This window comes from Notolabrus celidotus, chromosome 13, assembly GCF_009762535.1.
Source record: "Notolabrus celidotus isolate fNotCel1 chromosome 13, fNotCel1.pri, whole genome shotgun sequence".
NCBI classification, from domain to species: domain Eukaryota; kingdom Metazoa; phylum Chordata; class Actinopteri; order Labriformes; family Labridae; genus Notolabrus; species Notolabrus celidotus.
The window spans coordinates 17,074,002-17,091,945 of NC_048284.1; the positions used below are offsets into that span (position 1 = coordinate 17,074,002).

Below are 17,944 nucleotides of genomic sequence, written 5' to 3' on the forward strand. Positions count from 1 at the left end.
ACTCTCTGTACTTGCAGCTGCAGGGATCCCTGCTTATCTCATCCTCAGCTTTATGCTCAGAATATGACAAATGGGGCTTGATTAATAACAGAATTGTTGCCTAAACAGAGGCGTAAAGATAGCTGGCTGTATGCAGCTGCATGCAACAACGCTACAGTGTCACTCAAGAATCTTCATGACACGTTTTGCTGTGTTTTCTTTGGAGCTTTTCTCACCTACGCTGTGCAAGAGTGGGCAAGTGCAAACACACCAGCAATGTCTACATATACATCTTAGACTCCCTCTTTTTTTCCAATAACAGTTATTACTATAAAAACATTCAGCTCAACTTCTGATTGGGCGATTTGGGTGGTTTTAAGGATAAACAGGAATCTATGCAAAATAATGGTTATCTAATTAAGGGCTGAGGGGTTGAGGAGTTTTTGTGCTGATTATAAGTCTTGATTAAGAGATGCAGCCTTATTCAGACGGTGATTAAAACTCCTCCACAGTCTGAGTAGGTCATTTTGAGAGCAGTCTGGGTTTAATTTGGGAGTTTCACCCCAAAATCATGTTCCAGACAGACACCGTCTAAAAAGTGACATCCACTCTCACAGAAATGATAGTGATTTCTGTTTTGGACAACCGCCAATGTAAGCCCTCAGTCAACTGATAACACTCCATTATTATATTGTGGATGCTGGGAAACTATGGGTGTTCAGTTTATTTGAATCAGGCTATGGCAAAAGTGGGACGTAAACACGTTACTGTGTGGGCATTAAGTGTCACTCAGTACACAGAGTATGACACAAGCAAACGCACTTGTGTTTAACTCCACTTCCAACACTCATTTAAGCCTTTATCTGGACATTTTGGGTTGTTTCTGGGTCCACACAAGAGTCAGACCTTCCTCCCAGAAATTAAAGCTCCAGTGAAGAGTGTTTCGCTAGTTTTGAAACAGACTCAAATTAACTTGATGCCTCATAATGAGCTACAAAAGAGAACAAAAATACCACCAAATTCTATATAGTCATTTTTACTGCTTGTCGCCGCTACTGCCAAGTAGGTGTCAGAGGAAGTGACAGAAACAGCTTTTGTTGACATTTTCCACAGCAAAAATGGACAGCACATTGAATAGAGTGACTGCTAAAAGAAAGCAGGATGTTTAGGACAAAATCAGGAAATCTATTCAATGTGCCACTTTGTCCACAGGGATCGCCAAAGTTCATCAAAGGAGCTTTAAGTTCATATAAAACTATTTATTATAATTCTAGGATAATATAATGCTAACAGAGGTGTGTTTTATATTATAGTGACGAGGCATAAAGTTGGTAACTCAATTTGACAAGTTTCATTGTATTTTTTACTGCCTACTATTTTTGCTTACAGCCTAGGTGACCTAACCATACACTTCCACTGATTGTAACTAAGAATTATTCAAATTTCATATGGTTATTTAGTCCTAGATAGTCAGCAGAGACTTGAGACATAAGACCTTCTTCCAGTTGACTATTACCAAAACCTTTGAGAACAAGTTAGCAAGAGACAAACTGGTTGCATGCTGAATGGTGAAAACATGAAAAACATTACAGCTCTATACCTTTCGTATTATGTTAGGATAGCTACATCTTGTTAACTTCCCTTCTTCTTCTCCAGTTGATGTTTTAAATACTACCTGGCTCCCTTCTACACGCTTTAACTGTTTGACTTCCGGGTCAAAGCTAAGCATCATAGACTGTATAAAATATGGACGTAGTATCCGTGACGTCACCCATCTGTTCCTGAGCGCTGTTTGGAAGCCAATTGACGGCAGCAGCCATATTGGAAATGCGGAACTCAACCAGGCAGAGTGTGACGCGAAGGGGCGGGGTTTGAGTCTCTTAGCCAACAGCTGTGTGTTCCCGACCGGGAGTCAAGTCAGTCATGTCCTTATTTGGGCAAAAACTCGTAATCTTAATATCTTCTGAACCGTCGCATTAGAAAAAAATTCACCCCCTGTACAGTGTGTGCAGATAGAGAAATAAGCTACGTAGAGCCAAGCCATTTTTTGAACCAGGCTGTAAACATGTTTATTAATGCTGCAAAGATCGTCTTTTTTGAATTGGTGTCTATATGGTTTCCGGTGTTTCTGCAGCCAGCCTTAAGCGGATTCTCGATGAATTGCAGTTTATAACACTTCCGCATGGGTTTCATAGTTTGAGACCAAAGGTTGCTGCTTTTTCCAGCATGCAACCCGTGGAGCATGCACAGAATGCCTAGGCCAGTTTCGGTCAAACTAATGCAATAAATTAATTTTTTTTAACATCATGTAAACGTATACAGACTGACCACAATCTTTCCCTTTAAGACTCCCCAGAGTTTGACAGTCAGCTTCTGCCCAAATATACAAAACTAAACCAGTCCAAGTTTGCTCCAATGACCATCTTTACTCAGTGGGGCTTTGACTGTGGTTAATGCCACTGATTTTAATCTGTGTATCAAATCAGTTCTATGTATTGAGATCCTACACACTGGTAGATGATCACTGATCCCTTCACAGTTTGATGTGTTTCTGTTCCTTGTGTGGTACCGAGACCTAACTGACAAACCAGACATTAATTTAGTGTAATAATGCCCAAACAGCAGCCAAATCATTTATCAGTCATCTCCCTACACAAATCTTGGCAATGAGACAAAAACATATTTTCACTGATGCACATTAATATGGCTTATATGCCAGGACTTGACGTGCAGACTTTGCCTTTGAGGCTACATCTCCTTTGAACACATTTTCTCATTAATCTTGTCAACACTTTTGTACTCAATGCTTTGTCCTACTACCTGGGAGTTTCCTCCAGCACAATGTTGTTTTAGAAAAAAAGCAGATCAGAATTTGATTCATTAAGATAAGTTCAAGTTGCATAATATACCTAGACAGCAAATCACTGTTAATCCCCTCATAATCAAGCTAAGGCGTAAAAGGATTCTGTTTTTATTACATTGTGTTATTGGGTAATTTAATTGTATCGTGCTGACCTTAAAACTATCCCAGGGGGAGAGTTGTTTCCTGTTGTAAACACCCTTCTGTCATCACCAACACCTTATTGTTGTTCCCCGACATGATGTCAACCTCTGCTTTATGTTTTGTGTTTGTTTATGTGCTTATTGTATCCAGGGGGAGGGACCTACACGGTGGGTTATGTCTTTCTTTGCGATCATGTTTTGCCATGCCAAACTTCCCCTGAAATTACACACATACACACACACACACACACACACACACACCATGCACTGCAGTGACATCAACAGAGGAACACACTACTAGGAGTTATCTACACCTCAAACCTTTCTGTGTTGAGATATGTCTTGTTATTATCAAACTATATCAATGAGTTTTTAACTGCTATACATAAAAAACATAAGCACTATTTTTTTCCCTTTCCTGTCAACTGGCTGGTCTGATACCTACCCTGTTGCAACGGTTTCAGGCGTTCAAAGTAGATTACAAAAAATGTCATTCATGTTTCTGGTGGTCTTGTTTGCTTTTGTCGATCATAAGGAGGCATCGGTATCAATTTCAGTCATTTTTGCAACCCTTTAAAAACTCCCTACAGGGGCTTTAAATCCAAGAAATCCTTAGCTTTTTAAGAAATGTGTCATATCACAGCAAACTTCTCTCTTAAGTTCCTCTAAGAATTAACAACCTTAGTATTTGTGTTGTAGATTTGAATATCTATGACTTCTGTTACATAAAAGTTATGAAAGCAACACCCAAATGGATTTAACAAGGGATTTTAAAGGACTTAGACTTGATAAGCTGATTTCGAGCAAACAAATACTTCTGAAACTTGTCTCCTGTCAATAAAAATTCAAAGTAGATACTAGAAATAGGGGGAGAGTTCAAAGCCTAAATCATCTGAATGGTGCTTTAACTAATTGATAAGTTCAGATGTGACACAGAACTTCAATCCCCCCATGTCACAGAGCAACTCTGTGACTTTTGACACCAACATGAATCAAAAATTCCTCAACAATTCCCTCCTTTGAGAGCTTGTTCACAGTGATCATTCTCCTAAACGCAGCACCCCCCCACCCTCTCTATTCAGCTGGAGAGAAAAGCAGCCTTATGTCAGGCCCTCGCTGTCTGCCTTGCCGCCTGCCTCCACCACAGTAGACAAAACAAGAGGGAGGCAGGATTTGTTTAGACAGAGCTCACCTGGCGCACACAGACACAGAAACAGTGATCAGGCAAGCCCTAGGGAGGAGCAGAGGCAGCAAGGAGGTGGGGGGGGGGGGGGGGGGGGGGGGGGGGAAGCAGGGGAGCCAAAGTGGGGGAAGGAAAGGGGGCTAAGAGAGGAGAGCAGGGGCTTGATGTGCTACCCTAACCCAGGGCCAAAGTGGGGGAAGGAAAGGGGGCTAAGAGAGGAGAGCAGGGGCTTGATGTGCTACCCTAACCCAGGGCCACTCCAGAATCTGATCGGATTAAGAATTGAGGGCCCGGGAGTAACACTTGGTTGTAGGTAGAGGGCTGTGTTTGAGGTGTGTGTATGAGTGGGGGTAGGCAGTAAGGGGTAGCCTAATCCAGGACAAGCCCATGGGGTAATAGCATAGGCGGATTTCTGAGTCTGTGTATGTGTTGGCTGCGGTGTCACGCAGCTCAGAGTCCGTAAGGTAGCAATCAGCTGATCTGTCACCTCTGAAAGGATCCAGCTCCTGAACATTTCTATGTCACATGATTACAGGAGTTGAACTTTTTTTTTATTTTACATGTTGATTGCAAGGCTACAGTTCATGCTCATTTCAATAGTTGATCAAGCCTGGCAATGTCAGATTATGTAGTCTGAAAACTGTCAGTTCTTTTTTTCCCTAGAGCTGTCATCAACGGTGCATGGGCAGTGCATTTTGTAATGCACTTATATGTTACAACCAATCAGAGCGACGTGTGAGCATGTGTAAACGCAAACTGCAAATTTTATTCGCACAGTTTAGCCCAGACTTTTTTTCCTGCAAGCCCCTCTCATAAAACTTCCATCTGAGGCAGGCGGCAACCTCCGGTCTAAAAATATGAGTCCAATACGGAAGTGCTAAAAGCTGCAGTTCATCAAGGATCCGCTTGAGGCTGGCTCCGGAAGTACCGGAAACCACATACACACCAATTCAAAAAGGTCAATCCTTACAGCAGAAATAAACATGTTTACAGCCTGGAACTAAAGACAAGTGTAGTCTGGATAGCCTATTTCTCGATCAGCACACACTGTACGGGGGGGGGGGGATTTTTTCTAACGCGGCAATTTCGAAGATATTGAGATTACGAGTCTTCCAATGAGAGGCACAGCTGACTTGACTGACAGGCGGGAACACTGTAGCTGTTGGCTTGGAGGCTCATACTCTGCCTCTTTACGTCACAATCGCTCGACAGCAGCAATATGGCTGCCGCTGACGATTGGCCTGAAAACAGCGCTTCAGAAACAGATGGGTGACGTCATGGATACTACGTCCATATTTTATACAGTTTATGGTCTGATGTTGGAATGAGCCAATGTGAGAAAACAGCAGGAAAAAACTTAGGAAATTCATCACAAGCAAGCATTGATGACATCATGCAATCGGTGCAAACTCAAAAGGGAAACTTGTAAATAACAGAATGAGTAAAGACAACTGAAAGAGATGAAGAAAAATCTGTTTCAAGACAAAAACAGCAAAGATGTCTACACAATTAAACCTAGCATCGATATTTTGTCATTATGGCATAAGTCTCTGTTGCTTCATCCACCATCATGTTAAAAACATTGCACTGTGGCTTCTAAGAGGTGATTTTAATGTTATGTCCTGCCTCCCAAGGCTGACCCAAACCCCTCATCCAACATGAAAAACTTCAGGCTGCGAGGGACTAATGTTTAAAGGAAGCATTGGAAAATTTCTGGGGCAGAGTTCCTGAAAATGTCCAGAAAGATTTACTATTGCATTTGTGAAAGAGGCTGTTGGCTGCCAATCAAGGAAACCAGTTCCAACATCCAATTAATTTGGCTTTAATTCAACATAATAATTCCAAAGAATGATGACTTAGATGTAACCTGAGAGCGTATTTCCTCATCAGTAGCTACAGCAAAGTTTTACAAAATTGGTTCAATAGTGTGTAAACCTGCCCCCTTGTAGATAAACAGTTCTGATTGGCCTGAACTGAAGGTGGTTGGATGTATATTTGTCTGGACGAATGGGGGCAAGACCCCAGCTACAGCAACAAAAAAAAGAAATGCATTCTCAGATTTGTCTGGTTGCTAGACTGTCTTGAATCTAATATTTCCATTAAATGAAAGATATTTTTGACAACTATTAGCCTCAGTTAGTTAGAAACCATTCAGTGAAGCAGAAGAATTAAGAGCTTATTGTAAATGGTTGCTGTTGAACATCAGTGCAACACATTTTAATTAAAGGTGGACAGCCACACAATATACAAGTTAATTGAGAAAGTATATCTCCACCTTTTAAACTGACTAAGATACATTTTCCTGGACTGTCAGGTTAATTGTAGAATCTAACTTACAAAATCTGCACATGGTTTGTAAGTGCATGGTTTATTAAACTGCAGCGCCTTTGCTAGAACAGAGAAAAAGTGAAAAATACTGTGGTGTGTGTGAATCAGAACAGCATAATTATAGTCGAAGTAATCATCATAATTATTTTAATCAACGTTTAACTGATCACAATTATTCATTTCTCTCTGGGAACTAATTAGCCGTGCTGCCTCTTGAATGTTTTAAACTGACTGTAATTTGTTTAAACAGCACTTCACAGAAATCAAATGTGTTTAGACAGAAAAAGTCTTCTCCTAAAAATAATTAACGAAAGAAATCAGGAAATGACTTTAAGAACTAATTTAATTGAAGTGCTCATACATAAACATCTTCATCCTCTTCTGAACTTGATTGCAATTCATGACCCAAAATCTGCTCCTGTGTTGACTTTCATTCAACCTTACCCCACTGTGGTCAACATGTGTGATGCGGATAACAAAGGGGAACACAGAACAAGATGGATGATGACTCCCCCTAACCACACACTCACAGTCACTATAGGTTGACCTCAGTTGACCCCTTGGCCCCTCAACAGCCTCACATCCCATTGACTGAGGTTAAATAGGGTTTTGCCTGCAGGGTTTCATAAAAGAGAAGGAGAAGAAAAGTTGCTTCACTGTAACCCTTCAGCAGAGTCACAGAGTTTGCAGAGGAACAACTGTGTCTGTTTAGAGACAAAATGCCAGGTTGTACCAAAAACACTATTGACTGCTATACTTTTCCTTCATTCATAGATCTGCACTTATTCACTAAATGAATCAACTTTTTAAGGATAGCTAAGCAGTGTTGTCCTTATTCCCCCAGAAAAGCCAGACTGTATGGCATACATTGATGTTGATGGTTTTTACTAGCTGTCTGCTACAGAACATTTAAGTAACACATTAAATGCTCATGTGGTAACCTGAGTCAATACAGGAGAAGACACAATCATTTTTCTATTAGCTTCTATTAAAAAATAACAACAACAACAGCAGAGTATTGAGAACTTGCAAAACAAACAGCAGGAGCTTGATAGGTAGCTAGCTCTTCGCCCAGGGGGCTTGAAGAGTTGCACAGCACACTCCATACCCCTAATTAGGTGTTGAGGCAGCTTTATAATAGAGGATGATAACAGGGGACGATAGAATTTAATTACCTACTAACCAACATAGTTTGTTTGCCTTATGGTCATGAATATAAAACTGATGTTACTCCAGATGTCAACATGACCCATATGCGTGACACACAAAACCTCGAAATTAAAAAGCATGTGATAAAATAAAAGAATCCTTCTCAACTGTTCACATTTCTCTACATCAACAGTTGGTGTCTGCACCAGATTTTCCACCATCCCTGACCCCACCACTTTGACCGACAGATGTTTGATCTAAACCAACCACTCCGGTCACCCTGCACCCTGGCACCACCTGTCAATCAAAGCCCTCCTCTCTCTGGGTCTCCAGGGAGACTCCAGCTGGTCAAGAATGTGAGGACTGAAGGAGGTCTTTGTCCCTGAGGTATTCTGAGATAGTCCCCTTTCTCATCTTTTCATTCACAGAGAGGCTTGGTCAGCAGTTCTGTAGAGGCAGGTTGAACTAAAAATTGCATTTAAGGACTCAACACCAGCATCCCTCTGGTCTGGGCCAGATAAAAATAATCAGATAATAGTCATTAAAGAAGAATCCCAAACAGAGCTGGTTTGATATTGTTAGTATCAGCATTGGCTCTGACACTGTATAAAAAGTGGCATCAGGCATCTATGGGCTAAAAGTCTAACACCACATGCATTTATCAGATAAAGATAAATCTGTCTTCATCACAGCTATAATATCATGCTTGCCACTGTTTTAGAGCACACAACAGGAAGTAACTAGGTAAACTATCATAGAATGTTAGCTAAAACAACTATGTGGTGTTAGCAGAAATAGCAAAGCTGGCTGTCAAAATAAACAGCAACCAGTGTAAGACATAAAACATTTTCTGAGGCTTATGTCATATTTTATTTGAAATAGGTTAATCAGAAAATCAAAAATACAAGTCGTTTCACATCAAAAAGTCAATTATCTCTGACAAGCAAGAGTGGTTGCTAGCTGAGCTACTGCTAGCCTTAGCCTAGCTTGTTTTGTTGGGCTTCGCTTCAGCCTATTTCTGGGTTTGGATCAAGCGGCAACCTCCGGTCTAAAAATATGAGCCTCATACATACCAATTCAAAGAAGCCGATCTTTACAGCAGAAATAAACATGTTTACAGCCTGGTACAAAAGACAAGTGTAGTCTGGATAGCTCATTTCTCCATCGGCAAACACTGTAGGGGGAGGGATTTTTTTCTAACGCGGCAATTTCGAAGATATTGAGATTACGAGTCTTCCAATAAGAGGCACAGCTGACTTGACTGACAGGCTAGAACACTGTAGCTGTTGGCTAGGAGGCTCAAAGCCCGCCTCTTTACGTCACAATCGCTCGACAGCAGCAATATGGCTGCCACCGACGATTGGCCTCAAAACAGCACTTCAAAAACAGATGGGTGACGTCACTGATACTACGTCCATATTTTATACAGTCTATGGTTTGGATGAAGGGCTCTGAACCAGTCAAACTAACAAATATTCAATGTCACATCCAAACACTGTTAACAATAGTTATAATGACTACTTTTCTCTTATTCTTTTCTTGCAAACTTGTACCTGTACGGTCTAAGCATTAGCCTGAATCTGAAAACGTGTTATGCTTCCTACTAGCTTAGAAGCAAAAAGTTAAAAGTCCAGTGGTAAACTTTCAGGACAAATCTCCCTATAAACTGAGACTTTAACTAATTCAATCCTCTCTGTAACATTAGCATTTGAAAAATGATGTCTAAGCAGCTAGAACTTTGGTTAACCTGCCCCCAGCAGTGCACATCTAGCAACAGCCCAATACAGATTCCCCTATTTACTTAATCAACCACCATTAGATCTACTCAGTTAAATGTCAAAACCACTGACACATGCTTGGCTGTAACACATGCAACCTTGTTAGCAGCTTTCACTACACCATGATCCTTAGCAGCCCAATAAGCAGAAACATGGACACATTGCACACACAGGAGCATGCAGCATACATCTGCTCTTTAGCACCTTTACCCCACAGAGTTAGCCTGCTCGTTTCCAACCATTAGACCCATTAGAGGCCAATTAACACCGACACAAAGCTCTCTTCCTGTTTTATGACGCTGTAAACAAAACCTGCAGGCTCGCCTTTGGGCTCAGCAGAGCTCAATAGCCCATAATACAGTTACAGAATAACTCATTAGTTTAATGTGCTGCCTTAACTTGACAGGTATAAAAGCTTTCAGAATCAGTCACACTGGATTGCACATAAACCTGTGGTAAATGACAGGTCCTAGATATGTGTGAGCACATGATATGAAAAACATAAAGACAGCATGCTTCTCTTCCAAAGGGGGAAATCCATAACAAGAGACAGCAGTAGGTCTAGACAATAGTTCCCATCTAGTGACACATTAACCACATTATCCCATTAATCTCTATTGCATCAATGGGATATGTCTCTCAGTTGATAATCCCTATCATGTAGTGCAAGTAGCTTTAGCAAAGTAGAAGCATGTTGTTTGAAGATGCACATGTGGGTCAATCTGTGCAAACTGTGTCAGTATTGGCCAACAGATAAGAACAATATGGGTGTTTTCCGCGTCTTTAAGCTGTCTTCTTCCACTCGGTTTATGGAGCAAACATTTATGTGCATGCTGGAGCACGCCACAGACACGGGTCGTCTTCAGAGAAGTAGTGTGATGCAAAACACTCCAAAAAGCACCTTCTGTAGTAGTTTTCAGACTGCTGTTGTGCAGTTTAAAATCACACGTGATGACTTTCCCCGAGTAGGTTTCATCACATCATGCGTAAAGTTTAAGCGTCCTGTTTTACGTTAATACACCAGTACAATAAAACAAGTGCTGCTACCCCCAGAATATGTTGTTTCATTTAAGTTTTAATGGCTTCAAAGCAACTTTTAAGCAACAAAGATGGTGATAATGCCAACCTGAGAAGTCTGAAGACCCCTTGGTACGGTCGCAGAGCCCGGTCAGACACGTTATTCCCAACAGGAACGCATAAGTGACGGCTGAGAGAGTCCCATCTGAGAAGAACATCCTTGAAGCCTCAAAGTTTGGGGGTTTCTCTGTAGCATTAGAAAGTCCAGCAGATGTGGCAACATTGGGTTCTTCTAGGAGATGTGAACTCCCATGTTTCTAGTCTTCTTCTCTCATCTTCCTCCCACCACAAACCAGCACACCGCTGTGAGAGACCAGGGTCGAGGTTTCTGTGAGCTGGAGCAGTGAGTGCACCGCTGCTCTCTGAGAGCCCTGCTGCTAACTGCGTGTTGTGCTGTGGAGGCAGCCCACCTGGAGAACCGACGCTCCCCCTGCATGGTCTCAAAGACCCTGAGTTCCTTACCAGGCAAATGGAAGGGCAAACTTTCTTTTAGAATAAAGTAGCCTGTTCACTGCACGCTTTAGGCAAGGCAAGGCTACTTTATTTGTAAAGCGCATTTCATACACAAGGGCGGCTCAATGTGCTTTACATTAAAACATTAAAATGACACATAAAATAAAACAGAAAAGAAAAGAATATTTGGAAATACATTAAAAGTAAATTGAAAATTTGCATTTAAAGTGAGTTCAAATAAGCTAAGATAGGAAGGCAGTGGCAAATAAAAAAGTCTTAATCTTTGTCTTTAGTTTCTTGATAGTGTGTTGTCTACAAATTGTGTACAGTAGCCTGCCCTGCTCTAGTAGCCTAATATTTAACATAATATGTTAAATTATTACGTGAGTTCTTTCGTTTTACTGTCCCACCTTATTTTAGATTTTTATTTTTATTTTATTAGTACTATTTTTATTATTATCATTATTATTATTTTCCCTTAATATGTCTTGTCATTGTTTTATTTCTGCTTCTTTCTTGTTTTTCAATCGCTGTAAAGCACTTTGGGTTGCATTTGATTTGTATGAAATGAGCTATATAAATAAAGCTTGATTGATTGATTGATTCTACTAGGGTATTGCTGCAACGCACAACTAGACAGCCTACCTGAAGATCTGAGGGCTGCCCAGAGCATAAACAGTTTTAAAGACCAACCTTTTTAATCTAGCTTTTAACTGAGTCTTATTCCCTCTTTATTTATTCATTTATTTATTTAATTATTTAATTATTTATTTATTATTTAGTTCAAATTGTAATCAAATTCAAAAGTATATACTGTCCTATTTAAATTATAACAGACACACACATTATTTGTTCAGTTATTTTTTATTATTTATTTATTTATTTGAATTTACTATGGATTATTATTTCATTTTTATTTAGTTATTAATTAGATCTTATCATTTTAAGATGGGGGTCTTCTACATATATATTTTTTAAATGTATTTTCTATTTATTATTTGTCTACGCCACTTTGTCTAACAATATCATTGTATGAAAAGCACTTTACAAATAAAGTCTGATCTATTGATAGACTGAACTGTCGTATTCACAAATTGAAAAGTAAAAAACTCTATTGGCATCAAAAATGTAAAAAGTGTGGTATGGCTACTCTGATCCAAAATTAATGCAAGGTGACCCTCATCAATAGTGGCATAATCTAGTGTCTTTTGTCATCATCATCATCATCATCATCATCATCATCATCATCACATGGCTACAAGTCACTGTGCACCTTTACTGTCAATAAAAGTCCTGCACACAGTTTAGCGAACAGAGACATTGAGCCACATTGAGCTACATTAACACTCACTTTATTTGTTTTATTTGAGGCTGATATTTAATACTTTTGATTGAATGTAGTGATACTATTTTGTATTTTTTTAATAGATTGGTTCCTGTAGTAAATGTTTATATTGTTAATTTAGTTTGACATTTGTTTGTGTACATTGTAGTCCCGTCACTGTCAACCAATGTTCATACAGATTTGTTATCAACTTTGCTGAAGAAAATTTGAATGCGATAAACACGACTGGAGTCCAATGCTATGGTGGCCCTGAAGGACAAAACAAATTTACAAAAGATGAAACATTTTTACAAAGTTGGAGACAAATTCACATGTTGGAAAACATTTTTACATTTTATAAAACAAAATTACATCAGCAAAACACTTTTACCAAGGCCAAAACAAATTTACATTTAAGTAAACAAATTTACAAAATCCCAAAACATGCTTACCAGGTTGTTTGATCACTCTAAATTGCCCGTAGGGTGTGGGTGTGAATGGTTGTCTGTCTCTCTGTGTTTGCCCTGTGATAGGTTGGCGACCTGTCCAGGATGTATCCGGCCTTCCGCCCGAAGCCAGCTGGGATAGGCTCCAGCCCCCCGTGACCCCTAACGGGATAAGCGGTAAAGATAATGGATGGATGGGATGGAATTTACAAAATCAAAAAAGCACTTTTACAAGCGGTCACACAATTTTACAAACGACGGAACACTTCTACCATTCCTGAAACACATTTGAATTCATTTTTAACGGAAAGGGAATGTACCAAACACCGTAAGTGATCCGGTACCAAACAGAGTACCAGTACCAAACGTCACTCCGTTTGGTTTCTCTCCATCTGAACAAACTAAATGACCCATCACTCGATCACTCCCGGATCACTTCCAGTGTTTGGTACATTCCCTTACCGTTAAAAATAAATGTGAATTTATTTCAGAAATGGTAAAAGTGTTCCGCCGTTTGTAAAAATGTCTCACCGCTTGTAAAAAGTGTTTTTTTATTTTGTAAATTTGTTTTCTTAAATTTGAATTTGTTTTGGCCTTGGATAAAGTGTTTTTATTTTGTAAATTTGTTTTACTTAAATGTAATTTTTTTGTAAATCTGTTTTGTCCTTCAGGGCCACCATACAATGCTTTGAACGATGGCAGATCATGTGGCAGATATTTTATACAGTCTATGGGCAGATACCAGCCTGGTTCCTATTCGCTTGTTAATTAACAAAACAGCTGCGCCATCTAGTGGACACTGGGATGCAATGCAAGCTGTATCCCAAATCCAGGGGCTGCGAACGAATCGCGTTTCAATCATATTTGTCCTACACGGCTTCCGTACTCGTTCGCATGTGAACAGAAGGTCAGATATGGCAGCCTGCGCGAAGAGAGTGGACAAATTTATGTTCACTCTAAGGTTATTACGAAACCTTCAACTACGAAATGAACGTAAGTAAAGTGTACTAACTGCATGTTAACCACTTTACTTAATAATTATTTGCCATGGATGTAAACTCTGTTGTTTCCGTATGATCGGCTAACGTAGCTAAAGGACTGTTAGCTTGACATTTTCAACCTGATAGATCAAAACATGGTTTAATACAGCTGTATGTATAACTAAAGGTTGATAGTGTGTTTTCTTTTTGCTTCCAGGGTCCCTGTCCACGTCTCTGTGCCGTCTCGCTGCGGGGACAAACAGCGAGCCTCCTAGATTCACCCCTCCATCTAAACCTGTCATCATAGATAAAACACAGACTGCTGCATCCCTGCGGAAGTATGATGTTTCTCTTGAAAACCTGAAACTAAAACCTCACTCTGACACCTACAGATATGGTTGCCAACTTTCTCATTACTAAATAAGGGACAGGTGCACGGTGCCATGGTGGTGTGAGATTGATTTGTGAATTCAGCATATATTCATATTCTTATTCAACTGGAAATGCAGAAAGTGTGTTTATTCCCTTTAATCCTTACTGTGTCATTCATAACCCTCATATGAATAAACCTCAAAGAAACCACAATTTGGCTCTTTACATAAAAAAAAACAGGCAAAAGAAAAATGAAATGCAAAAGAGGAGTATGACTCAACAAATGTACTTTTTCCATGGATACTTTTTGCTGCTCTTGACTGACTCAAGCAGTCTTTTGTCCTTGTGCACAGCCAGAGAGAAGTCCTTAAATGACAGGTCACAGTTTACAGATATTTAAAGTTCATTTTTGATCAGCTCTGTGCTGCATCTGTTTCTCGAGTCTGACCATTTAATGGCCATCGGAGAGAAAATCATCCACACTGTTTTTGCAGGACTTGAACTGATGTGTGTGAGGGGGCCTGTGATTGGATGACAGGTGGTGTTATTGGCACATGACCTGCCACTGTTGTTTTATCTGATCTAGGATCTGTAGAGTGCAGTCTGCTGTATTTACAAGAGTTAATAGTCAATATACGGGACAATTGAGGTCCCGTATGAAACAAACTTATTCAGCCCAATATACGGGATGTCCCGGCTAATACGGGACAGTTGGCAACCCTCCCTACAGATACATACTTTGTATTGCGACTGTATTGTATTTAGAATATGGTGCTAAAGCATTGTCTCTACCTTCCAGGTTCCTGAGCCCTGAGTTCATCCCTCACAGACAGAGAATAAATCCCATCAAGTTTGCCATAGAGAGGAAAGACATGATTCGCAGAAGGAAAGTGATCGACATTCCTGAATTCTATGTTGGTAAGAATGCAACTTTGAGTTTCTATTGTGAAGGGGGGTTTACCAAAACATATGCATTTGGGACAATTTCTAAAAACATCAGGAGCTCTCTACTCTAGATTTTGCAGAGTTGCCTTTAAGCACATTTGCCTCCAACTGAGAAGTTAAATCACAGCAACAGAAATAACTCTGTGGTTCCATCTTAGGGGCCAGAGTTTCCCTAATCCTTGCACCCATGCACCACTCTCCTGTTTTTCTTACCATACATGTTAAGATTTTAGCTTTGTGTGTCTCTGTGACCTCATCTGGTTAGATACTGCATCCTGACATCCGGATGCTAAGCCATTTTCAGATTTCTCACATCTCATATTGTCTAAAGGGTGGCAGGCTCATTGCTGTCTGTGCCAGAGATTTTTAGACCGATCAGACTTTATTAAGTTCAGATTCCTATCACAAGTAACTCAGCTTTGCAGATATGAAAGCTTTGCAGACATTTTAAGTAGCAGGAAATGAAGGCTGGGTTTCTCCCTCTTCTTTCTTTGTGCCCTATTGTTGCCTGGCATGATGCATCACCAACACCTAATCCAACTTTTCACATCAGTAGCAGTTCATTATCCCAAAACAATCCCATCAATAATGATTCCAGGCATCTCCAATTTTTGTGGTTACGTTTTAGAGCTTGTTTCATGAATCTCAGATCTGCAAAGCGTCCACAAATCCCACTTTGTCACTCAAGGCATACTCTTAAATATTTAATTTACATCATAGGAAAATACCTCTGTTGTTCATTATGTGTTTGCTAGAATCTGATTGTTATTACAAGTGGATTATTTTGCTTGTTTTTAGGGAGCATCCTGGCTGTGACCATGGCTGACTCGAACGCCAGTGGGAAGAGTAACCGATTTGTTGGCATCTGTATCCAGAGGGGCGGAAAGGGGCTGGGAGCCACATTTATACTGAGAAATATCATTGACAACCAAGGTGAGTTTTATCTATTAGAACTGCCTTACTGAAGTTCTCAACCTAAACATCATCATATCCTACTGCATGCCTCTCTGTAAAAAACCCTCCTAAAGCTCAAACTGCAACTGTTCAATGCTTATAGACTTCCTCACAAGAGAAGTGACCCATTGGCCTTCAGCTAGAGCAGTAAGGGTATCAATCAACCTTGTATTTCTTCATGTGTGTGGCTCAGGTGTGGAGATATGCTACGAGCTGTACAGCCCTCGCATTCAGACGATCGAGGTGCTGAAGCTGGAGAAGAGGCTTGACGATAACCTGATGTATCTGAGAGACGCTCTGTCCGAGTACAGCACTGTGGACCCCGAAATGAAGCCTCTGCCCATCTCTCCCACTGGAGAGGTGCCCTTGAACCAGGTAAGAGACAAAAAAAACAACAACAGTTGAGTCATTTTAACTTCTCTTGTAGTTACTATGAATTATTTATGCTGAAAATAGTGGTTTAATGTCTGTAAGCTGGAGTAAGATCTCAAACTGTGCTCGTGTGTGCCCTGGCTACACCGCTTTAAAATGAAACACCAGAAAATAAAGTATAAAAGGTTTGAGGAATAGTAAATTAATATCGCAAACTGAAGCTAGCATTCTTGTCTTTTGACTAGATGAAAGTAAGGATGCGGCCCAAGCCATGGTCCAAACGCTGGGAACGACCCAAGTTCGACATCAAGGGAATCCGCTTTGACTTGGCTCTGACCCCCGAGCAGATGGAACACGCTCAGAAGTGGGCGGAGCCTTGGAACGAGTACGACATGCTGAAGGAGTACGACACATCTAAACTGGAGGAGCAGATCCACAAGGAGGTGCAGCAGGAGATGAGCAAGTGAGGAAGATTCTATCGGAAGTGTGTTCTCAGTATCACCATCAACAGACTTCATTCAGGAGCGGGAAGACAGGAATATGAGCTTTATATGGAAGTGGAACACTCGGCTGGATTATCATCAGTTTTGAGTTTTGCAGATGCAACACCAGTGAGTTAAAAGAAGATCCTCCAGTGTGGAAACAGGTGTTTTCTGAAGAATCAAGCAGCCTCTGTTTGTCTCTCCGGTCTGCTGTGCTGTGCAGTATGAGTTTGAAATGTCACTGTTGTATCTGTCAATAAGAGGTTTCTATAATAAAAGTTTAAACTGATCAAGCTTTCGAATATTGGGCTTTATTTTTGAGGTTATCATACTTGTAATCTATTTGAAGTACTAGCAACTGGACACTAGGTGGCACTATTCCTCTATTTTACGCTTTAGAAGCAAGCTGGTGTTTTTAGATAAACTCCTGCAGTGCTAAATAAACAGACTATTACCTCACTTCAACAGAACAAAGACGTTTACTCAGTTATGCTTTCTAAAAACTAACAAAAGTGTTTATAAATGCATTTGTTGTAAATTTGAGGATCTTCTTGGTTTAGCCTATTTAAGCTTTCCATTGAACTAAATCATTCTGCTCCTAGAAATAGGCCTCAGCAGCACCCTGCACTTTGAAAACAACTCAGTATCCAGGGATCATACACCAAAGGACACCCGGTAGTGTTTTACTGTTGCGGATGGAAAATTGTGGTGTTAAGATGGCATGTTAGAGCGTCAGTCGGGTAGTATAAAAACACTTGGACTCCTTATGTTATGTCTGCTCCCTGTGAATGTGTGTGTGTGTGTATAAACACCGTGAATGAGTCCCTGCACTCTAATTTCTCCATATTACAGGATGAGACGCGGAGAAAATGGTCTCTAATACAGGAGTAGCAGATGTTTACTGAGCTCATTACGGACCACACACATTTCCTGTGCCGAGATAGAGGAATAAAGAGGGAGATTATTCCTGGTACGTTTTAAGGTAATGGGGTGGAAGAAAGGCGCTTTAACGTCACACAGAACATTGCACATTATGAGGTTATTGAGTGGGGTTAATTCTTTGATTCTTTTAAGCCACATTTCTGCACCTGTTGAGCGATGTCTCAGCTTTTTGTTTGG

The 17,944-nt window shown here is 40.3% G+C and overlaps 2 protein-coding genes across 2 annotated transcripts in view; one reads left to right on the forward strand and one right to left on the reverse strand.

The window, feature by feature from the left end:
• The window catches only part of LOC117823825 (protein eva-1 homolog C), a 114,574-nt gene extending 103,620 nt beyond the window's left edge, over positions 1 to 10,954 (reverse strand). Inside the window, exon 1 of the mRNA XM_034699067.1 lies at positions 10,547 to 10,954. Within this exon, the coding sequence (XP_034554958.1) occupies positions 10,547 to 10,655 (109 nt within the window). The 5' untranslated portion in view covers positions 10,656 to 10,954. The remainder of the gene's footprint in view (positions 1 to 10,546) is intronic.
• Positions 10,955 to 13,577: 2,623 nt separating this feature from the next.
• Positions 13,578 to 17,114, forward strand: mrpl19 (mitochondrial ribosomal protein L19). The gene is made up of 6 exons (XM_034699072.1): positions 13,578 to 13,713; positions 13,918 to 14,038; positions 14,872 to 14,990; positions 15,816 to 15,950; positions 16,165 to 16,346; positions 16,589 to 17,114. The coding sequence occupies exons 1-6, from the start codon at positions 13,635 to 13,637 to the stop codon at positions 16,808 to 16,810; spliced, it is 858 nt and encodes a 285-aa protein (XP_034554963.1). The 5' UTR covers positions 13,578 to 13,634; the 3' UTR covers positions 16,811 to 17,114.
• Positions 17,115 to 17,944: the final 830 nt, after the last annotated feature.